General features: G+C 39.9%; 1 protein-coding gene across 2 annotated transcripts in view; it reads right to left on the minus strand.

The window, feature by feature from the left end:
• The window catches only part of rprd2a (regulation of nuclear pre-mRNA domain containing 2a), a 30,496-nt gene extending 6,316 nt beyond the window's left edge, over positions 1 to 24,180 (minus strand). For both annotated transcript variants that reach the window (XR_008564118.2, XM_015973563.3), the window contains exons 1-8: positions 23,673 to 24,180; positions 4,301 to 4,430; positions 3,986 to 4,137; positions 3,812 to 3,864; positions 3,583 to 3,709; positions 3,289 to 3,464; positions 488 to 830; positions 92 to 373 (exon numbers count right to left, since the gene is read on the minus strand). Coding sequence is in view for 1 of the 2 variants with exons in the window: in XM_015973563.3 (XP_015829049.3) it covers positions 92 to 373; positions 488 to 830; positions 3,289 to 3,464; positions 3,583 to 3,709; positions 3,812 to 3,864; positions 3,986 to 4,137; positions 4,301 to 4,430; positions 23,673 to 23,847 (1,438 nt within the window). In the remaining variant the exon portion in view is untranslated. The remainder of the gene's footprint in view (positions 1 to 91; positions 374 to 487; positions 831 to 3,288; positions 3,465 to 3,582; positions 3,710 to 3,811; positions 3,865 to 3,985; positions 4,138 to 4,300; positions 4,431 to 23,672) is intronic.
• Between the last annotated feature and the right edge of the window lie 331 nt (positions 24,181 to 24,511).

Genomic DNA, 24,511 nt, shown 5'->3' on the forward strand with positions numbered 1-24,511 from the left:
TCCTGGGAATCACCCGGAAACTTCTCAGATTCAACTAGAGACATGTGTTTAATCAGCTTTAGCCTGGCTTATAACAGCTTCCAGCACCCACCTGTGCTATTCAGGCCTGGAGTAATACTGCTGAGTATGGAGCTGATTTTACTCATGTCCACACTTTCAATGGCGGCTGCAGGAATGGCTGCAGGAACGGCTGCAGGAGCGGCTGCAGGAACGGTTGCAGGAGCGACTGCAGGAACGGCTGCAGGGATGGCTGCAGGAGCGGCTGCAGACGGTGTGGCCTGGAGCACAGCTGACTCCGTTACCGATGCCTTACTTTTGGCAGGAATTGGACCAGACACCTCTGGTAGGCATACGGATTCAATTTGCTCCTCAACTGAAATAGAAAAAAAGCTGTGAGGCAGAATCGTTAACCAGATACAGCAAGAAGACCGAAGTAAAAGCACAAGGAAAACAGTCACCCCAGCAACTACACCCAAGCACAGCGTACCTATAATACCACCATTGCCCGTCTCCTCCTCAGAGAGCTCCATGTCCTCCACTTCGCAATTGTCAATCTCTCCAAGAGTGTCCGCATACTGGGGGGATCCTCCCGGTGATGACAGGGGGCTTGGTGCAGGGGGTTCTGCATCGTCATCCATAGCCGAACCGTCGAGCTCGGGGTCAGGATGGGCCAATTCCATGCCATGAAAAGGGGACTCTGATCCCGTGGGAGAGGGCGCATCGGCAGAAGGTGATGGGATGGGCGACTCGTCCAGGTCTGGTAAGGTGGCTTTCAGAGCGTCCAGCTTACGTTTGAGGTGGGACACTCGGTTTGCAAACGTTTGGTAAGCCTGAAGACAACACAGTCAAGTAACTGTTAGCATTGCACTTGTTTTTATGAAAGGGTTATGGTTACAATATAAAACTTCAGAATGTTTTTCTAGAACCACTGGAAGGACATGAATGAAACTTTCAGCAAGAAATCATTGGACCAACATCTACAACTGATCGACCCCATCCAAGATGGCCGCCACATGTACACCAACTTAGCAAACACAAATGTGTCTATATGTCAAGTTCATGTTAGTAGCCGAGCGTGACCTCTACAGATATGACTAAAATGAATATGACTCTCATTTGCCATTACCAGATAACAGATAAAAGAAACAATACAGAGTTTAACACTTTAATTTTTTGCTTTCAAATTGGTTTTAGTGATTATTGTGCCATAAACTTTAGCAACTTCACACTGGACATCACTCTGCTGACCAGAAACTGCACTAAACAGTTTTGTGGTTTGGGTAGGAACAGTGGGAGGTCTCTACCTGCGTTTTGGCAATAGCTATTTACTGTAGCTAATATAAAGGCTAGCAGTTAGCTTTTTCAGTTCACTGACTGTCAATAAAAAGAATGAGAAAAAGGAATCTGCTTTTATTGTTGGCATCAAGGTGGAGCCTGGAAGTAAAAGTAAGAGAGTGATGTCTTTGGAGGTGAAGCAAAGAGCTAAAACAAGAGAGAAAATTGGCGCAGCCTACACTAACTTAAGGGAGCTAAACAATGTTGCCTAATAGGGCTGGGCGATATGGACCAAAACGTATATCTCAACATCTTTTTGCTGAATTCTGATATCCTCCTGTAAAATATTTGCAAGTTAACTCACTTCAAGCTGTCTCGAGAAATTATATACATAAATCAGTAGATTAAATGGATGAAAATGTATTGATTCTGGTCAAACTTTAACCTTAGTGCCTACTCTCTAAAAGTCTGCGCTTTAGAAACACTGTTACAGCTGTCTGTTAACACACACACACACACACACACACACACACACACACACACACACACACACACACACACACACACACACAAACAATCTAATCACTAGCATTGCGGCTAATCACTAGCATAGCAGTTTGTATCTTGTTCAAAAATTATATCAATATTTTCTAAATATTGATATATCGCCCAGCCCTACTATCTCATCACGAACTGATGGTGACCTGGCTTTGTTGCTACTGAACTAATAAGTAATAAAAAATGTGTCCAACAGCGTGGATCTTTGCACTTCATAACTTATTCAATATCAGTTGGCTTGTGGTAGCAAAAGCTTGTTGTCAGGGATAGCTACAACAGGCTGCAACAGGGTTGTTTACAACAGTTGCGGAAAACTTAGTTGTTGCTTTAACTAGGCCTTGTTCTCAGCAGTGATCAGTTCAATTCCTGTGAGAACGTCAGCTCATAAATATTCTATCTTAACCTGCTTAAAAAACTGAAATACAAGTCAAGTTTATTCTGAAAGTGATTTAAAGGGACTTTACGGAGTTTTGAATTTTTATGCTGCGATTGCCCCCTCAGGCCAAACGTGTAACGGCAGCTTCAATAGCAGGCTCGTGCACGAGGCGCGCATGCTGTGCGTGCACACTCCTTAACAAAAATACAGCTGAGACAGTCCCGTGTGTGTGTGTGTGTGTGTGTGTGTAGCCCGGAGGACAGAGGACAGGAGAACGCGCAGCTAATTAATTAAATAATTTGGTTCTGTACCTTTCTCTTCAGCACAGCCGACAAACGTTTAAGATGGGTCAGTCCTCCTGCATGTTCAGATCATTCCCTTCCATTGCTTGAAAAATTGTTCCAAAATCAAAGTTGAACCCACATCTTTTTTATCTGTGAATTCAATGCCGTTCGGCGAGTCTCAAATAAAAATTTGGGCATCTTACTGTAAAAAAAATATACCATTAATGTAAAAAGTAAACTCAACATAATTTACATTCGGATCAAGAATCGAACCCGGATCTTCTGCACGAGAGACCAACACCTAACTATGTGAGCTAAAGCGCCAGTAACATATTTCGTAACTGTAAATTTTATATCCTAGATCGGTTCGGAGCGAAAATGGATATTTTGTTGCTAATTTGCAGGAAATATCTAGAAGAAAGTAGCTAAGGGTCCTCAGAAATGTAGCTAGGTTCATCACTAGGCGTTAGGAACAGCGACAAAGTCGCTGAGTTGGCACTACCTCTCTCTTTGCTGCTAAAGCTACGGATAGCAAGTGCTATGGGCGATGCCTGAGCGTGAACGCGCATGAAGCAGCCTGCTCGACCCGAGCATCTCTCTTTTTCTGTGATTTTACAGAAAAACAGGCAATCACAGTAAAAATGCAAGGGCTCATTCTGCAGAACCAGGGCATTGCAGGAGAATGTATGAAGAAGAAATTTAATATTTCTATACATGTTTTGGCTGTCAAACTTCCATAATGCCCCCTTAAAGAAGAAGCAAAACAAATGACATATAAAATCCTTGAATACGTACATTTGCAACAATCTTGACCTCTTTGTACTGCAGTTCATAGAAGATGTCTGCGTTGCTGAGTGCTTCTAGAAGCGGAGGACCGATTTTGTTTTGTTTGTCAAAGAACTTCACAAACTCCTGCATCTGTGCACTTCCCTCCTCAAAGTCCTTGGAGAACTTCTTTCCTCCTGCTTTATCTGTTAAAAAGTCATGGATGTGAGCATAATCTGAAAAAACTGCAAGAATCTGTAAGAGGCAAAACAAAGGGAATAGAGGTAGTAAAGGTGTTGTGTTAGACAGAATGACCTAGTCTACCTTTGAGTTTCTTGAGAGCTTCAGAACTGAAGATGTCAACCCTCATAGCAGCCAGCTGTTTTTCTCTGAGATCAACCTCCTCCAGAGATCTCTTGTACTTGGACAGCTGGTCTATGAATGCCTGCGGCTAAATCAGAAGGAGGGTTCAGTCAACAAACGTTTGAGTTAAAGACACAGTAAAGACGCTCGAACTTATTACACGTCAGACTGGCTCTTTTTAAATTCTTACCACAAACTCAGCAACAATCTTGGACTGCAGATCTGCTTTGGACTCAACTGGAGCTTCAGAAAATACGAGAAGAACATCACACCAAGTATTCAGTATTTAGTTTTTTTTTTGCACAAAACCGCAGAATTTTAGCACAAATTTAATTTTCTTAATTATTCCCTGAGCAGGACTCACTGTTCTGCTCCACAGGCGTCTCAGGGGGGGACTCCTCTTTAACCAAGGTGTTCCTAAGATCTGTAATCAGTGTTCCTGAATACACATCCCTCTCTTCCCAAATGGACAGAATTCTCTCCACAGATCGGATCACCTTGGGGTCACCCTCTTGACTGGAAAGAAAGTGAAGGACATTAGAAATGCATAAACTTCTTTTATTTATTTATTTATGCATGATGCCTATGAATAGAACAAATCTCATAGCAGTGGAGGAGGCAAAAACATCTCTAACATTTTGGTTGAAAACAGCTAAATAAACCCCTACTAGTTACTCACTTAACCAGCAAGAAGGCGTCTGGCAACACTTCGGCAAACGCGGTGCGATAAACAATGGCGTTTTTCCGTTTGCAGTTCTGAATGACATCATTGGCGAGGTACAGCAGGTTGAGCCTGTGGGGGGCGTTAGCTGTAGAGGACGGGAAAAGGGGACATGTTTGAATGAGGAGACATATGGAGTCCAAACATCCGGGGACAAGGTTTGTCCTGCAAGACAACTCTGAATACAACTCTGGACGTCAATTAATTAAATCTTATGTAGTTTGTTCTTTTAAACTTATGTTAATTATAATATTATGGGATGGCATCATTTACATCACCTCAAAGTGATGGCCTTTTTACAACAAACAAAGAAAACATACATAATTAAAAAATAAACACAAACAGAAAAAATACATATCCTCATCCTTTTTTCTTCTTCTCTGTCTGAAAAGGAGTAGGCTGAAGTCGAAACTTATATGTCCCTACCCCTGTATACAAGTAATTTTTACTTGTTTACTAACAAACAAAATGGTACAAGTCACCAAAAACCACCAAACCATGTGGAAGAAAAAACATCTTTTTACAATTGATGCTCATATTTACTTTTCCTTAGAATAAAGGACACCCACATAAATCATCTATTTTCCACTATATACTTGTTCAGAATATGTTTTTTATAATTCATTTTAAACACATTTATATTTGTACTTACTTTGATTTCTTCTTCTAAATTGTTCCATAATTTAACCCCTATTATTGTGATACACATCTGTTTTAATGTTGTTCTAAACTTATGTATCTTTAAGTTTAGTGTCCCTCTCAGGTTATATCCTCCTCTCTCTGTGAACAGTTTCTGTATTTTATCAGGCATTAATTTATTTCTTACTTTATACATTATTTGTGCTGTTTTGTATTTAACCAAGTCCTGGAACTTCATTGTCCGCGTTTTAATTAAAAAGTTCATTTGTGTGATCCAAATATCCTGCATTTATTAATCTGATAGCCCTTTTCTGCTTTGTCGTTATTGTTTGTAAATTACTTTTGTACGTGTTTCCCCAGACCTCTACACAATAGCTCAAATATGGCAGTAGCATCCTATTGTATAATATATAAAGTGCTTCCTGATTAAAAATATACTTAGCTTTCCCCAATATAGCAATGCCCCGTGCAAGCTTCCCCCTAACATATTTGATGTGTGGCTTCCAAAAGATTCTGCTGTCTTTGACCACCCCAAGAAATTTTATTTCATATACTCTCTCAATTTTTTACATTATTAATTACTATATCTAATTCATTTTATCTGCTTTCATTACCAAACAACATAAATTTTGTTTTCTCTAAATTTAGTGACAGTTTATTTACATCAAACCATTTTTTAAAATTTATTTATTTCCTGTGTGACCACACCCAGGACCTGTTGCAATTCCACACCTGAGCAAAAAACATTTGTGTCATCTGCAAACAATACAAACTTCAATACTTGTGAAGCCCTACAAATGTCATTTATGTACATTATGAATAGTTTAGGTCCTAAGACTGATCCTTGAGGTACCCCACATTGTATCTCTTAGTCCTGATTTATGTTGATTTATTTGCACATATTGTTGTCTATTTGATAAATAACTTTTTATTACAGCTACATTGGTACTGATAACTTTTGAGATTTAATCTTGCTTTGTAGCTAATCTTATTTGTTTTAAAGGGATATTGTTGCCATATTTTTTAACATCTTTGTTCGCGGTTGCTCTGAGGAAGGCGGCAGTGACCATCAAAACATATCAGCAAAGGTAACAACAAACCCTTATCACTCTGTGTACAACAAAGAACTAAAGAAAATTAAATTGTTGCCATATTCCCCAGAGTTAGATACGTAGGTAAAACTATTTGTAACCAGCACAGTCATTCTCCTGATTATCTTTAGTTTCAGCTTAGCAATAAACAATGTAAGTTAATGGTAACAACTAGCCTTGTGTGTGAAAAGCTTAGTGATTTTGATTCTGCTTGCTGACCTCAATAATCATACTAACTGCAAGTGAAAATAATAGGTAACACAATGGAAATAAAAGGGGCCATTTTAGGCTTGAGACTACTTAATGACAAAGCACAGCTGTAAGCTTCTACTGAATGTTACCTACCAAAGCCATCTACTTTCATAAACACAAATTCAAATTCATCAAAACATTTCTATTTTTTCCTCTCCTGACAGTTTAGGGAAAAAAACGGATTCATAAGAAAAGAAAAAAAAACACAATGCACTAATCATTAATATTACATAATTTTAATGTAGGGATGTCCCGATACAACTTTTTCACCTCTGATACGATACAGATATTGCACCATTCAGTATTGACTGATACCGATATCGATCTGACATGATATCAGCACAAATCATGCATACTTTTACCTATTTTGTGGTGTGTAGAATGTATGAAAGGCTCAATCAAATGATATTACTCAATTGGAGAACAAAAGCCAACAACAGTAAGTATGAAAAAATGACAATTTTTTTTAACCATTGGTTGCAAAAATGTGAACCTTAGCAGACCACTTATATCTGCAGTTTTTGGAAGTTATTTACCATTAAAATTAGTGATGTGCCGACATGAAATTTTTGGGCCGATATTAAGATCACTGTTATTTATGGCTGATAACCGATATTTGCCAATACTGATATACTGACATTAATGCTTCTAAAATCTGCAGATTTTGTTTAGAATGAAAAATTATTAAAGCTGAATTTACGTTATTATGTCCACACAACACACACATTTACGGTTCTGAGATTATTTCATTCACTGTTCACTGACTAAACAATTACACATCACCCCCTCACTCTCTGAAACAGGCAATCAAATGGAGACCAGATGGAAAAAAATATCGGTTGTTAATATCGGCTCGGTTTTATTAATCGAACCGATACCAATATGTTAAAAAACGGCTAACATCGGTCGATACCGATATTGATTGATTATTATTATGAGCTACTACAGCAATCAATTTCCCTCTGGGATTAATAAAGTATTTTTGAATTGAATTGATGCCGATATATTGTCCATCCCTAATTAAAATACATACATTTCAAATCTATCATGTTAAGCTAAATTCATGATATATCCTTATCCCATGCATTCTCTAGTTAGGATAACACTCCCTATTACACTCACTATTTGTCCCTCAAATTTGTCCCTACTCTCCTTAGCTGTTTTCTGATTACGCGGGGGCGGGGTTTGGCATGAACAACGCTCTGGTTGGCAGCCACAGTGAAAAGGCTTGTTAAAATTATGGGTTCTGATGTTGAATATGTGGTTTAGAGTTGCAATTCCCCACTCCGCCAGCAAGCGGCGTACACGTTTTGGGACGGCTATTTCAGTTTGGTCACCTTTTCCTGTTCTGGTAGCCGTTGCCCGGGAAACAACTGCCAAACTAAATGAATGATCCTGATATGAAAAGCTACAATAAAAGCTTAAATTCACAGCTAATCTTCACATACCAGTGATTAATGGACTGCTGTTCATTAGGATCTGCACTCTTGAGTAAAATTCGGCCGTGAGAAGCTGCGTCGGTGTAGCAAGCCGTCTCACCACAATCTCCGGTAAGAGATGCTACATGAACGTTGACATCAGAAAGACATGAAATTGATTGCTGTTAACATATTTCCTGTTTACAAAAACAGTCAGAGTTATTATATTTGTGTTTAAAAACTGTAACACCACGGTGGTACAGATATTAATGTTGTGAGTTTTGAGAATGATTCTAAACATGTTTGAGCTAGTAGCATCCAGCTAAACTGCTAGCATGAGTTAATGCTCAGCTTTTCTGTGTTATTTATTAAGTGTTTGAACATTACGGTTGATTTAGTTAAGTTACCTTTTCGGAGCTATAGAAAGGCAGTAATATTGGTATGCACTACTTAAATGGACTACTTTTAGCTCTATTGACTTAGAAAGTCAGTTAATTGGATACATATTGAAAGCTCAATGTTTTTGTTGATAGTTGAAGTTATAAATGTGATGGTTCATATAAATATGTCAAAGTAGTAATGCTTTAAAAAGGAGTACATGTTTGATAAATAATTTCAGTTATAAATATATTTAAAAACAGTTAAGAAAGAGCTTTAAAAGGATAAATGGTGAAGAGTATATGGTTTAATTTTATTTTATTCTTGACTGAGTAATCTAAGATACCTTGTGATGCAACTCAATTAACTTTACAATGATTGAGATTTTGTATAACTGAAATAATTAGTTATATTTGATATTTGGCACATGAGTGATGGAAGAAGCATAGATAACAGAGTAATGTATGCATTCTGCACTGTGTGCACAGATTGGTTTTTGATCAGGACTGGATCATTCAAGATCTGAACCTTGAGGGTTCAGTGGTGAGCCAACCCAAAGGAGAGCGACTGTAGACGGACCAGAATACGGATTGATCAGCCGTGGAATCTGCCTCCAGAAGACTTCAGAAACATAATTTCACTTTGACACAGATAAGACTAACACTTTAAAATCTACCCGGGTGGTGTTGGAACCAGTGGAAACAAATTACAAACACACAAACAAATTACAAACACACACACAAGGGACTCTGATTTCTCCCACCAAGGGAGAGTGAACTGAACACCAGAAGCAGATACTCTTTCGCTCTGATAAATCCTTTATGGGGATTTTGATTGGTCTCCTAATTTTGTTTTATTTCATTTGGGGCCCAATTAAGGTGTGCTTGTGCACTACAGGAAGCCAACTTTAGGTAGGCAGGGTTGTAAGTTTTATTTAAATTTTTTTTTTCAATACAATTTGAATTCACACTATCCTTGAGTTGTTCCTTTCTCTGCTGATCGTTCCGAGGCTCAGTAGTTCAATCTAGAGCTTTCTGACACTGGTCCAGAATTAACCCAAACATAGTTAAACACATAGCTCATGTTATTTAACGTAACTCGTGTTACATAGGGGTTTAAAAGTACGCTAAACTCGTATTCGGTTCGGTTCAGTGGTTTGAAGGGCTCGGGTTCAATTAATTTTCGGTATATTGTTATTATATTTATTTATTCATTTATTTATTTAATATCTGAAGCGGCTCCTATAGTGAGCAGAACCAGGTGTCATCACAAGCTGCTGATCTAGCATGAGGTATTTAATTATTTCACAGGCTATTTGCGCCACAGACATATATACATAGATGCCCCGTCGACTGTCGCTGTCTATTGGAGATACCATAATGGCCGACCGCCATTTTAGATAGATTAGCCCACAGTGCATTCATTTCTACTGAGGAAGGTGCTTACCCAACTAAAAAACATGATTTATCATGCTTTTTCACAAACTCAAACACAAGGTACGGCATGATAAATAAAATATAATTAAATAAAAATAAATATTAAATATAAAATCCTATCAGGTACGCTTGAAAAGTCACTAGTAATCCCATGTGACCTGTATTCAATTGTATGCTGGTTGTAACTGTAGGCTGCACAGAAAGGGGCATAGTTGCTCACTCTGCAATGACTTTGGAGAGTGAGGAGCACTTAAATCACGCAAATGTGTGAAAAATTCATTATTTAACGGAAAAAAATAAACCGAAACGGTACACAAGTGGACTGAACTGATCAGCCCGAACTGAAACGGTTCGAATAACCCCCGTGAACCGTTACACCCCTAGCTAAAACACACACAGACGTCTCCAAATAATAAAAGTCACAAAGCTAAACGCAACGTTTGGAGCACAACATTGACCCAGAGATTCCCTAATTGAGCAGGCACGTGAGAATACACTTAATGACTGCTTAGAGAAAGAGCAAGCTAGTGGCTAATGCTAGCAGCTAGCTATTATAATCGAGTACGGTGTGCTTCTTCAAAGATTCATAATCGTTTATGTCTGCATCATAATGCATCGATTTTTAGATTATTTTCCTCAGCTCTACTGAGCACCCCAGCAAAACAAACCAACACACTGCCTTACACTTGCTCTTGGTGTGTCTGTTGTGCCGACAGAAGCAGACTAGCGTGACTCGGCTGAGAAAAAATGTGCCAGTAGACAAATCAAATCAATCAAATCAAAGATACTTTATTAATCCCAGAGGGAAATTAGAGTTTTAGTACACACAATTCAGAGATCAGACATACACGGGCAAGACACATGACAAGAATTGGTGACTGTGGTCATTCGCAACCCTGAGTCACGCTACCTTAATAGAGATAAGAGGGTTACATGAGGGTTGGTTCAGGTGGAGGGAAAAAAAAGGCACTTCAGAGCTACCCTCCACCGAGAGGGCAGCTTTGATCTGCAAAAAAAACCCCACCTCAGACAGATATGCAACAGACTCCAGACAACACAACATAAGTGTCCACTAGGTGGGGTGGTGGGTTGGGACTATCCCCACTTCAGTTCCTGCAGCCACGATAAGCAGCGCATATCACCTCAGTGTGGATAGGGGAGGAGCATTGAGGGTTGGAGGGTTGCAGTGACCCTGGAACGTTTCAGCGGCCTTCCCACAGTCCCGCCCAGGCAGGGATAGGAGACAGAGTTGAGTTGCCATAGCAAAGGCACATTCCACATATCTTCTGAGGGGGGAGTTTTCGTTGGAGCCTTGCAGGCTCAAGCCTGCCAGATTCCGATTAGAAATTGTTTTGGGGCCAGAAAGATATAATTTCCTCTCTGTCTTACAGTTTGTTGGTCCTCAACCTCTCAAAATCCCAATAATGGACATTAATCTATCCCAATCTGTGCTGATTCGTCCACTCTCTCCTTGATGGCATCCATCTTTTGTGCCAATAATGAATCTCGGACAAAGTTCCAAGCTTATGATTCATCTCGACAATTATGTGAGTCTGTGAATTCACAGCGCGGTGCATACCATCTCTGAGCTCCGGGATCAGGCCAATATTCCTCGACAGCTCGTTAATTTTCCGGTAAGCCAGGTAGCCTCCAAGGCCAATGAGCAGGAAACCTGACACCAACAACACGAATACCCACACGTCTTCAGAGTCCTCCACAGACAGCTGAGATAAACAAATCAAGTTCAACTGTTTCCAGGAGTCCATGATGTGTCCAACTGGGTCTGTCGCGGAGGGGCATCCGGGAGCCCCTTCTCCCGTTCTCATTGTTGACAAAATTTTATCAATCACATTGAGAGACCAACCAACGAGATCCATTTTAGTGAATTTCAGTTTCCAGAAAAAATGCAGAAGCAGCCGTGCACCCAGCACACACAGACAAAGGACCTTGAGGATAAGATATGGAGGAGAGGAGGAAAAAAGCATCTGCACCCTCCAAGAGCCAGAAGAAGACAAACCCAGAAATAATGGCACAAGTGACAGAACACAAATAGATGGTTCTACGATCTTCAAGCTTTGGTAGATTGTCATCACTTCATAATCCTAAACGATCTTATATCGTCAGATCGCACGACCCTAACCAGGACGCATCCTAACCAGATGCCCGAGCCACCTCGACTGGCTCCTCTCGATGTGGAGGAGCAGCGGGTCCACTCCAAGCCCCTCCCAGATGACCGAGCTTCTCACCCCATCTCTAAGGGAGAGCCCGGCCACTCTGTGAAGAAAACTCATTTCGGCTTTTATCCGTAATCTCCTTCTTTTAGTCACTACCCAAAGCTCGTGACCATAGGTAAGGGTAGGAACGTAGATCGACTGGTAAATTGAGAGCTTTGCCTCCCATCTCCGCTCACGCTTGACCACGACAGACCAATACAATGCCTGCATCACTGCAGACGCCTATCGATCTTGAGATCCATCTTTCCCTCACTCGTGAACAAGCCTCTGAGATACTTAAAGAGCAAGTCACCCCAAATCAACTTTTTTTGCTGATGAACTATATAAATCTGCTGAAGACACGTGTAATCAATAATTTGGCGCTTTAGTGCATCTTAGTTAACATTTAAATATTGTGTTTTATATATATAGTGTTGTACTATCTTCAGGTAAAAACTCTGCACTGTATTTGAATTTAAATTTGCCATCGCTATTGGCTAAGAGGTACGCTGTGATGTTATCTGGTACAGCATGTCACAATGTCGTTGTGAGCCTGTGTGTGTGTGTGTGTGTGTGTGTGTGTGTGTGTGTGTGTGTGTGTGTGTGTGTGTGTGTGTGTGTGTGTGTGTGTGTGTGTGTGTGTGTGTGTGTGTGTGTGTGTGTGTGTGTGTGTGTGTGAGTATTAGCGGCTCCGCCCTCTCAGTCTGCCTGGCAACAACATTTGTTGCATTTTTCAAACAGGAAGTGGGAGTGGAGTAAGACTCTGGTAGGGGGTTACTTGCTCTTTAAACTCCTCCACTTGAGACACAACCTCATTCCTGACCCAGAGAAATAAATCAACCCTTTTCCGATTCAAAACCATGGTCTTGGATTATAGATCCCTCCCCAAGATATAAATGAAATTAATTTCATAGATTTCTGTCGTTTCAGCTCTATTTTCTTATTCTACTCTTCTAAATGAAACCAGACCGTACCAAAAACCTGACAGATATTAGTAATTGGTAAGGATTAGAATAGGTAATTAAGCACAAAGAGTGGCAAAAGATGTCAATTATTACAACCAGATGTGGCTAAAATGTTAATAATAATAAAATAGGACTTTTGCAATAAAGGAAAACATACAGACAGGAAGGATTTTGCAAAAGGAAAAAATTAGGGATGCACCGATCAGGTTTTTTTGCTGCCGATCACCGATACCGATATCAAAGAATGCTGATCACCGATACCGATCACCGATACCGATCACGTGGATTGGCCAAAAATTTTCTACAACATTATAATGAGTGCTACAAACTACATAATCTGGGAATAAAGGAAATGTAACCTAATCTAAAATGGTCTGTATTAGGGTCGTCACGGTGTGAAAATTTAACCTCACGGTTACTGTGACCAAAATTACCACGGTTTTCGGTATTATCGCGGTATTTTTTTTAAACGTGCTACATTTTCACACAATTAAATGAACACTGTATATCAGGAAATATTGTCCTCAGTTTGTGTCTAAATTTAGCCTAAAATGTGTTATTTTGTAATTATGTTGTTTATTTGTTTACATTTTTCCCCTTTAGTCTTTAAAATACCAATATTTGCCCATAACTTCGTATTTTATGTCTGTTTGATGTCATCATTTAAAAATATTAGATCAGATGATACTCAGTACTCAAGTAGCCTTCTAATCAGATACTTTTTTTTTACCCTTACTTGAGCAATCCGTATTTCAGGAAAATATTGTCCTCGGTTTGTGTCCTGTGAGCTTTGCAGATGTGGGAAAATGTCATCAGGCAGTAATCATTGTTAAATTCATAATTATTCTCGGAGAGAGACCAACTCTTATCTGCCCCTGGAAGCCCCGTAATGCATAGCGTCATTTCAACATGGGGGTGTCCGCGACACGGTTTATATGCAGGTAGCGGCGCTGCGGCTGCTTTATATAGCGACTCGTTGCGTTCTCCCTCAACCCAAATCCTCGGATCACGCATTTTAGCTAAAACGCTAATGTTAGCTTGCCTTGCGTTGACTGTAGAGTTGTGGGTGATGGTCACGCAGATGTGTCATGAGATTTGAAGCGTTTCTGCCTTTCACAGACACTTTTTCTGCTCGTGCTGCAAACAGGATAGCCGCCCGTCTTCTATAAACTTCCTCGGCATTCTTCAAATATCTAAAATATGCCCGTACTTCCGACTTTGTCTTCTTTGAGGGATAATAAATGTCCTCCTGAGCGCTGCCGTCTCCTCCTTTGACCATTATTTCAGCTTTAGCTTCAAGAAAGTTTTGTTGTAAACAAAGCGTGCATGTGCCGCCGGCAACTTCAGCAGGTGATACGGTGGCTGGTAAGGGTCACCGCGCCTACACCGCAGCCACGGTAAACCCACCAAGATAATATAGTTTTTTAAAAACAAGACGGTTATTATTGTCAACTTTTTTTTTTACCGGGGTTTAGTGCTACACTGGTTACCGTGACAACCCTACCTGATCGGTTTGCTTTGATCTATTTTGAAAATTCCGATCAAAACCGATAGGGGCGCTATCGGCCGATTACGATCAAATGCCGATCCATCGGTGCATCCCTAGAAAAAATGTTAACTAAACGCTAGAAAAATGAAGTTAATCAACAGAAATGAAAGAGATCAGTAGAATGGAAGCTAATCTTATGATCGACTTCACACTTCTGTAATGAGTTTATTTACATGTTATTTAATAAGCCATAAGACATAAGATTCCATAGTAAATATGAAATCAACCTTATGGATCTGTGGGTATTGTTTAACCAGAAGATTGGAACTTTTTATTGCAGGGATTACGTAACAGCTTCGTATTAACTCGGAGACAACAGAAGAGTCAAGTTTAAAAGTTTAAAGATTTATTACTAAACAAATTAAAACTAGACCAACTTAAACACTAAATGTATGGTGAATTGAGAGGGAGAATGGTGTAGTGTGGAATGTTGCTCAGAACCAGCCGAAGAAACGATTAGTTCTGGTGGGAAATGAAGGTGATGTCTTCGCGCTAAGCTTTGGTTAGGAGATTCATAAACACATTCGACGCCATTCTGTCGGCCTAAATACCCTTTTGGAAGTTCCCTTTAGATCAGGATTGTCGAGGTCCAGCTGGACCCTTTCTGGAACTGAAGCCGGTAGGAAAAGCAGCATTTGCCAACCAGACCAGTCTTTGAGATACTTCCGGGTCACGACAGTTTTGTTGGCATCTAGCGAGACCCAAAACTAGGTCGTGATGGTTCAGCTTTTATTCTGAAAGGAACCGTTGAAGCAGGTGGAACGGCAACAAATTTTATCCAGCTTGTCGTTGGTTCTTTCGGCTGAAGAGGAAAGTTACGGATTGGCCACTCCGACAACTTCTCTAGAACACTTTGAACTGACGTTTAAGATGACATGGGCATAGTTTTATACTTCAGATGTTTTGGTTTATGGTCGAATGAAAAGGTGACAGATTTACCAAACACCACCAAAACCACGCCTCCGTCAGATCTGGCAGATTCTGATTGGATCAGTAAAAGCAATGTGTCATGTCTTAATGCTACGTGAGATCAGTCCTAGTGGAAACATTTAGTCATATTACTTATTATATTCTATAGGATTATAATAATGTCATTAATATTTTGGTTTCACAGATTGGTCACATCTTATTATTGACTAACACTTTTCAATTTCCCTCTGGGATTAATAAAGTATTTTTGAATTGAATTGAATTGATTAGCCTTATTAAAAATAGAGTTCTTTAATTTATTAAAAAGTCCTTTTCTTCATTCTTCTCTTGAGCTGGAAAGAAGCAGTTTAGAGCAAATGCATGAGACACTGAGGCCATATCTCATACAGACTAGTTCTGTGTCAGAGGAGAGGGGGAAATGACTTTTGGTGGAAAACAGTCATTTCATTCCCTTACACTTCCAAGCCAACGCATCATCACCTTCTGAAATATGACTGAAGCTATGTCTGATCCTTCTTCCACTGACAGAATTAGATGCATTAATACATGTCAATAGATATTAAAATATCTATGTTTTGGCCAATCCTGTCAATATTATTTTGTTGGATCATGGGAAACAGGCTCAACACACAGCCGACAAGAAACGGAAAGTTCAGATAATCCATCCAATAAAAGAAGCTAACTACTGGACACAATCAGGATTAAATCAGTCTCACATACATAAAACACTAACTCAGCATGACAGCTGTTTGAGACTCAAACGCTCACATATGGAGGATCTCTAACACAGCACTCTATCAACTAATTCAATGATACAAATATCAATTATCTTAAAAAGAAGCACATAGTAAAACTGTTTAACATGAAAATTCTAGAGATTCTATATAATATTTAAGTGTTTTAATAGCTTGCCATCAACATTAATCCCAAGGTGTGGGACAGAGAGATTCCGTAGGTCTTTCCTCCCCACTGCTGTCAGACTCTGCAACAAATCTGTCGGATGAAGTGTACTCTGTATTTCTAGCTGTATCTAGTATGGTTATCATTTATTATTTTTAACCCATTCTTAAGGTATAAACTGTCTATTGTATTGAGTTTATTTTATCTCATTGCGGTCGGTCTTATTGTATTTTAATGTTTTTCTCCCTCTGCAGCATAACTTTTACTTTTACTTTACTTGGCTGTAAATGAAACAAATTTCCCACTTGTGGGACTAATAAAGGTCATCTTATCTTTTCTTATCTTATCTTATCTTATCTTATCTTATCTTATCTTATCTTAATCCTCCCTGGATGATTACTGTAAATATTTCTGAGCTATTTGCTAAAAATTGTAATGACAGATTAACATTAATCTGAATAATCATCTACTTTGAAAATCCAGAAAACCTTTTTCAGTGAGAGAACACTAGCACATCCCTTGGGGATAGTATCAGCCGATGTTGGTCACTTTTCAACAAATCAGCAAGATAAGTAAAACTGGGCTGATATTAACAACCAATATTTTTTCCATCTTGATTCTGTTTGTGTATCTGCTTTTGGGGGGGGGGGGGGGGGGGGGTGATGATGATGATGATGTGTAATTGCTTAGTCATGGGACAATGACTAATGGGTAATCATCTCAGAACGTGTAAATGTGTGTGTGTATAAAGGGTGGGCCATTTATATGGATACACCTTGATAAAATGGGAATGGTTGGTGATATTAACGTCCTGTTTGTGGCACATTAGTATATGTGAGGGAGGCAAACTTTTCAAGATGGGTGGTGAGGGGAGGTGACCATGGTGGCCATTTTGAAGTCAGCCATTTTGGATCCAACTTTTGTTTTTTCAATAGGAAGAGGGTCATGTGACACATCAAACTTATTGGGAATTTCACAAGAAAAACAATGGTGTGCTTGGTTTGAACGTAACTTTATTTTTTCATGAGTTATTTATAAGTTTCTCTTTGTTCACAGCCATTGACATGTCAACGAGGTTAACACGTGAGGAGTGGATCGAAATTGTGTTGATATCTGGTGAACGCAGCAACCGGGTCATTGCAGCAGATTTCAATGCAAGACACCCTACGAGACCATCCATCTCCCATGCTACAGTTAGCAAACTGTTTGCTAAGTTTTGTGAAATTCGTTCAGTGTTGGATTTGCCAAAATGTGGACGCATGAAAATTGTCACTAATGAAGAAACATCAGTGGCTGTCCTAGCTTCATTCAGCAAGAGCCCACAGCGAAGCACTTGCCGCATGTCACTGGAGAGTGCCATTAGTCGAACATCCCTTCGGCGGATATTAGCAACTCACAAATGGCACCCTTACAAACTCCAGCAACTGCAGCATCTCAACGAGGATGACCTAGATCGGCACACAGAAATTGAAAAATGGGAAAAACAAGAACTGGAACAGAACCCTCAGTTCACGCAGAAGAGTTTGTTCAGTGATGAGACAAACTTTTATGTGAATGGTGAAGTTAACACACAAAACCACCGCTATTGGTCTGACACTAACCCACATTGGATAGATCCCTCCAAGACTGTTGGAGCAAAAAATGTGATGAATGGTGTGGTATATGGTGTACAAAGATAGTGGGGCCATTCTTCATCAATGAAAACCTCAAGGCCACTAGATATTTGAAATTGCTACATGATGATGGGTTTCCCTCTTTATGCAATGAAGCTGGCATGTTCCTTGAGTTTTTCCAGCAAGATGGTGCACCACCACATAATGGGTGTCAGGTCCAAGCATTCCTAGAAGAACAGTTTCCTGGAAAGTGGATTGGTCGTCATGGGCCAGTTGAATGGCCCCCAAGGTCTCCTGATCTGACCCCTTAGACTTCTATCTTTGAGGTCATCTGAAGGAGATACGCAATGTGCAGCACCTGAAACTATGGATACTGGAAGCCTGTGATGGCAATTCTTCTGTGGTGTTGCTATCAGTGTGTGAAGAGTGGGAGAGGAGGGTTGCATTGACAATCCAACACAATGGGTGGCACATTGAACACATTTTATAAGTGGTCAGAAACTGGTAAATAAGTCATGAAAGAATAAAGTAACGTTCAAACCAAGCACACCATTGTTTTTCTTGTGAAATTCCCAATAAGTTTGATGTGTCACATAACCCTCTTCATATTGAAAAAACAAAAGTTGGATCCAAGATGGCCGACTTCAAAATGGCCACCATGGTCACCACCCATCTTGAAAAGTTTGCCCCCCTCACATATACTAATGTGCCACAAACAGGACGTTAATATCACCAACCATTCCAATTTTATTAAGGTGTATCCATATAAATGGCCCACCCTGTATAACACACACACACACACACTCACACACACACACACACACACAAAATCTAGTTTGCGCTTTATAGAAATAAAGCAAGACATTCAAAAATTCAGATTACATCACGTTTAGTTTACACAAAATCTGCTATTTCATAAGCATAAACAGATTTATATCGGTATCAGCAAATATCGGGTATTGGCCATAACAGCGATATTATTATCGAATATCTGTATTAGTCCAACATTTCATATCGGTGCACCCAACTGCAAGGAAGCGAAAAATGGGTAAATGTTTCAAAGTTTCAAGACAACTTCTGAAAACCTTACCCAACCCTAACCCTCTGAACATCCAGAGAAGTAGAACCCAATATTGTTTTAAAGTCTGAATCTTTGGATACAGAATAGAAAATAAACTGGTAATGTCTAAATATTTAACATGTATGTACTGAAAGATAGTCATCTCTTGTAGGGCTGCAACAACGAATCGATGAATTCGATGAAAATCGATTACTAAAAGCGTTGGCAACGAATTGCGTCATCGATTCGTTGTGTCGCACAACTCTTCCAAAAGCGCCCCCCCCCCCCCTTCCCGCCCACCGTTGCGCGCAGACCAGAGCAAGTCAGATCAGCTCGAGGGAGAGCTGCAGATCAGCTCGAGGGAGAGCCGCAGATCAGCGCGAGGGAGAGCCGCAGATCAGCTCGAGGGAGAGCCGCAGATCAGCGCGAGGGAGAGCCGCAGATCAGCGCGAGGGAGAGCCGGTACAGGCAGATCAGCGCGAGGGAGAGCCTGCAGACTTGCGCTGCTGCGAACCGGTTCCACATTGTTGCACAGCGATCCAGGCAGCTGCTTCCAGCGCACGGTCCATTCTCAAAGTGGCGCAACCAAAAAACTATAATTAGCACACGATCGTTCTTGTCTGCACATGTTCTCTATTTTCTGTCTTATTTGTGCCTGAAGCGCTCTGCTGCGGAGCTCATCACCTGTGCTGTGGTGATTTCACCTCACGCAGCATCGAAAACTCGCTCTCCGCTTTGCGGTCAGGAGATCTCTTTGATCTGCTCAAAAGTAACTGATGAGGTGAAAAAGTAAGAATCCAGGCAACAGATTTTCTGGAGAATTATGAGGAGATGCAGGAAGATGAGAGACAGACAGGACAGGAAAATAGTTAAATAAAAACAAGAAAACAAAGTAAAATGTAGGTAGATTTATCTCCACTACACGTTTTTACCAGTAAAAAACAATAAGTTATACACATGTCATAGTTATACATCTGATACAATTCAGATAACCTTCAAAACTCAGTCACACACCCAGGGCCGTTTCAAGACATTTTGGGGCCAAGGCAAAATGTCTTCCCCCCCCCCCCCCCAATAACTGGGCTCCCCAGAAGCCTCTGTGTAATTCATGCCCTCTCCAGGAGTATTAGTTATACAGTGTTTGTAAAAGTCCCTCAGACATTACTGACATGTTCTAATATTATCAGATGAAAAACTAAATTATCAGACATGCTGTCTCATCTGCTTCTTTTCTAAACTTGCAAAAAGTAACAAAACCATTTGAAAGCCACTATTTGTGGATTATCTGAAAGTTTCCATGGAGTGTGTGACAACTTATTTTTTTCATTGATCCTATCGTCTAATCTCACAGCTGAAACAAGCATCCTTAATAATCTGTGCACAGGAAGCTTACCGATGCTGTAGTAAAACAAAAGGTATAATAATTTATTATTAATAAAACCTTGTTGCAGCACTAAAGCAGAAAAATTAGATTTTGCATTAAATATGCAAAATATTTACATATGAATTGTTTTAGAGCCCTTTTATTGGCAGATTCTGATATTAATTTAGTTCTTACAAAAAATGGGTCCCAACATGGTTTGTGTGGCGTTGCCATAGTGTGACGTCATAGGCACAGATCCCTGTCCTCTTGTTTGGAAATGGAAATATGGTCACCCTACATTAAACAAACTGTCCACCCGGGCTTTTGCACTGCACAGAGACGCTTCGCTGCCTATGACTTCGAATGTCAGTTGAGAGTCAGTCTCATGCAGACTGACCAATGAAGAGAGGGCCTCAAGTTAAGACCCTCTCCTCATTGGTCAGTCCACACGAGGTGGGTCAAAGGTTACTCTGGGCGGGTTACGTGTTGTCAGGCATTCAAGTATTGAGTATATTTACTGCATATTACAGTAAAATATTCTGTATGTGACCACATTATGGTGATCCTCGGGTCGTGATGATGGAGCCCTTGAATATTGTTGCCCAGGGTACAACAAAGTGTTAATCTGGCCCTGGTTCCGCCGTCACATTCCCGCAGAAACTGGTTGATCACACCGGGGCCAGACTACTAGCATGTGGTTTTACAACCACAATGTCCTCGGAAGCAAAAACGCTTTTAAAAGGGAGGGAGGAGTCCTAACTGTTGCTGCAGGCGTGTTGTGTGAGAGTGCAGTTATATACTGGTTAATATATTTTTGGGTTCAGTTGCTTTCATGTGGCCTAATGTGAGTCTATTTGGGATCATTGGAATGATCAGCAGCATTTCTTGATGTGACTTTATGGCAGTTGCCCAGGGCATCATCGCAAGGAGAATGGCATTCATTTACTTTTGTTTTATTTGGTATTTTTTCAGTCATTTTTGGAAATAGTGATCAATTTTGATTAATTCACAGCCTATGTTTAATTACATTTAAAATAAATGTCAACAGATGAGATCAAACAAAACAGATGAGAATTGCCCTTAAGCTGTTTAACTTGGACCAAGCATTTTAGGTCACAGATAGATGTAGCTTAGGGTCTCTGTCTATACACCTTATAAGACAATTTAGGTGATGGCATGTTGTTTTTCTGCTATTGAACTGTTTTCTAATAATGTTGTGTTAAATAAAGTGAAGGAAGGAGAGAAATAACATTTCCCTAGCAGTTTTTAAAAATTTCCCCATGTAATCCGATTAATCGATTAATCGTGTCGAGACCCCATCCGATTAATCGATTATCCAAATAATCGTTTGTTGCAGCCCTAATCTCTTGACTAAAAAATAAACAGTTTCATTAATGACATTTTAAGGTAAATAAAGGTTTGACCCATCCCCATGAGGAGTGGTGAGCTGCAGCAGTGGCTGCGCTCGGGAACTATTTGGTGGTTTAACCCAGCAATCCAACCCCTTAAAGCTGAGTGTCAAGCAGGGAGGCACTGGGTCCCTTTTTTAGAGTCTTTGGTATGATCTGACCGGGAATCGATCCCCGATCTCCCAGTCCCAGGGCGGACACTCTACCACTTGGTCACTGAGCTGGTATTAGGGTTGTCACAGTGTGAAATTTTAACCTCACGGTTATTGTGACCAAAATGATCACGGTTTTCAGTATTATCGCAGTATTTTTTTAAATGTGTTACATTTTCAGACAACTAAATAAACCCTGTATATCAGGAAAATATTGTTCTCAGTTTGTGTCTAAATTTTGCCTAAAATTTGTTATTTTATAATTATGTTGTTTATTTGTTTACATTTTTTCCCTTTAGTCATTAAAATAGCAATATTTGCCCATAACTTCTTATTTTTTGTCTGTTTGATGTCGTCATTTAAAAAATATTAGACCAGATGATACTCGGTACTCAAGTAGCCTTCTAATCAGATACATTTTTACCCTTACTTGAGTAATAAAACCTATATCAGGAAAATATTGTCCTCGGTTTGTGTCCTTCCAGTGAGCTTTGCAGATGTGGGAAAATGTCATCAGGCAGTAATCATTGTTAAATTCATAATTATTCTCGGAGAGAGACCAACTCTTATCTGCCCCTGGGAGCCCCGTAATGCATAGCGTCATTTCAACATGGGGGTGTCCGCGACACGGTTTATATGCAGGTAGCGGCACTGCGGCTGCTTTATGTAGCGACTCGTTGCCTTCTCCCTCAACCCAAATCCTCGGATCACGCATTTTAGCTAAAATGCTAATGTTAGCTTGCCTTGCGTTGACTGTAGAGTTGTGGGTGATGGTCACGCAGATGTGTCATGAGATTTGAAGCGTTGCTGCCTTTCACAGACACTTTTTCTGCACATACTGCAAACAGGATAGCTGTCTTCTATCAACTGTCCCTTGGCATTTTTCAAATATCCAAAAAACGCCCATACTTCTGACTTTGTCTTCTTTGAGGGATAATAAATGTCCTGAGCGCTGCCGTCTCCTCCTTTGGCCATTATTTCAGCTTTAGCTTCAAGAAAGTTTTTGTTGTAAACAATAAAGTGCGCATGTGCCGCCGGCAACTTCAGCAGATGATACGGAGGCTGGTATGGGTCACCGCGTCTATGGTAATCCACCGATATATATATATATTTTTAAAACAAGACGATTATTATTATTGTCAACTTTTTTACTGGGGTTTACCGCTACACCGGTTACCGTTACAACCCTGGTTCATGTGTACCATCAAAGGACGTTCATAGTGGTTCTTTTGATTTGATTCAGACATTATTTAAAGGCAAATTATCATTTTGTAACCCAGCTGACTCAGTCCTCAGAGTACAAAATAGGAGTAGACCAATTAAACGGGGGATATTCACCATTTTTATACATTGGTATCAGTCAATTTTTGTCCTAAAGTCAACTTGAAGTCAGGCGCATTCTCAGGCAGCCCAGAGATGTTGCAGAATTTAATTTAAATGGTTTTTTTTTCACATTCAGTAATAACATCAGCATAATAAATACTTTAAATCAATTTTACTTAGGTGTCTGCTTTTAAAACTGAGAAGTGCACAAAGGTAAGGTTTAACAATAAGTTAAATTAGAAGATAAACATCTGATTCAGCTTCAGAAATGGTGTGCATAAGTTGATGTTATAAGTGACATTAGTCTAGATTTCAGGCCATAAAAATCGGCAGTGCATATTGGCCATTGGCTAACCAAATCCTACATATTGGTATCGGCAATGGAAAAACCAATATTGGTTGACCCAAGACTTCTAGTACAAAGTAATATACATTTAATAAAACTGTGTTCACTCTTAGGCTGTGTGTATAAATTAGCTTCTGTCCATATACACTAAAACCCGCGAGCTGAACAGCAGGTTTCAAACTCGTTTTCTGGGGGTTCATACTCTGAGGAGTGAAAATAATTAAAACATTGTTGATCAACAAGCTGTTCCGATCACCCCAACTGTCGATGAACGACCGATTACAGGTACTTACATTTTCTTAAACACTTCATCCAGTGTCGCACAATGAGACTGTGGTACTTCTTGTTGTCTAGGCACCATGTTGACAGTCCTTGAATTGAGTCCATCGTGTTGGTCACATTTCGAAACCTCTTCTCTAGTGTTGCCTCCAGAGATGTACCGGACGCGGTTCCAGCTCCCGCTGCCATGTCCACAGGAGTTTATGCTGCACTCTCTCATTCCAAAATCAATTTATCCGGGGCTAGCACCTAGCTTAGCATGCTAACTTGACGCTAAATTGACACCAAGGCTTACCAACAGCGGTTCAGCTTCAACTGTGTTCTCACACCGGCGGAAACTGCTAGTAACTTTGGTTTCTCTTTGCTTTTTCTGCTCTGTAATTATAAGTTGTCCCGTGTGAGGGTATTTGTCACAGATAACTGTTAATATCATTTACCACTTATGGTTAAAACTTAGCGCCCTATAACATCCTGGTGCGGAGTTAGACACTTCCACAATCACGGCGACCTTACGACGCTTTCGCCCCCTAGCGACGTGGAATGTCATACCAGCCATCTCCGTTTCTGTTGAGGCGTTTGTGGAACGCTCTTCCTGTCAAAATAGACTCGTGAACAAATGAAGAAATAAATATGAAAGTAAACAAAACGTAAATATGAATAAGTAAACAAATAAATATGTAAATATATGAGGGGATAAATTTGAAAATACATTAATACATTATCTGTTAATAAATGCTGTAATAATGTATTTGAACATTTTTATTGCCTATTTTGATAAAACGTATTTATAAACAGTATAATCTATAGAACCTTTCCACTAGTTGGAGCTTTTTTCACATTTGGGTTACAATGC

This window comes from Nothobranchius furzeri, chromosome 19 (assembly GCF_043380555.1).
Source record: "Nothobranchius furzeri strain GRZ-AD chromosome 19, NfurGRZ-RIMD1, whole genome shotgun sequence".
NCBI classification, from domain to species: domain Eukaryota; kingdom Metazoa; phylum Chordata; class Actinopteri; order Cyprinodontiformes; family Nothobranchiidae; genus Nothobranchius; species Nothobranchius furzeri.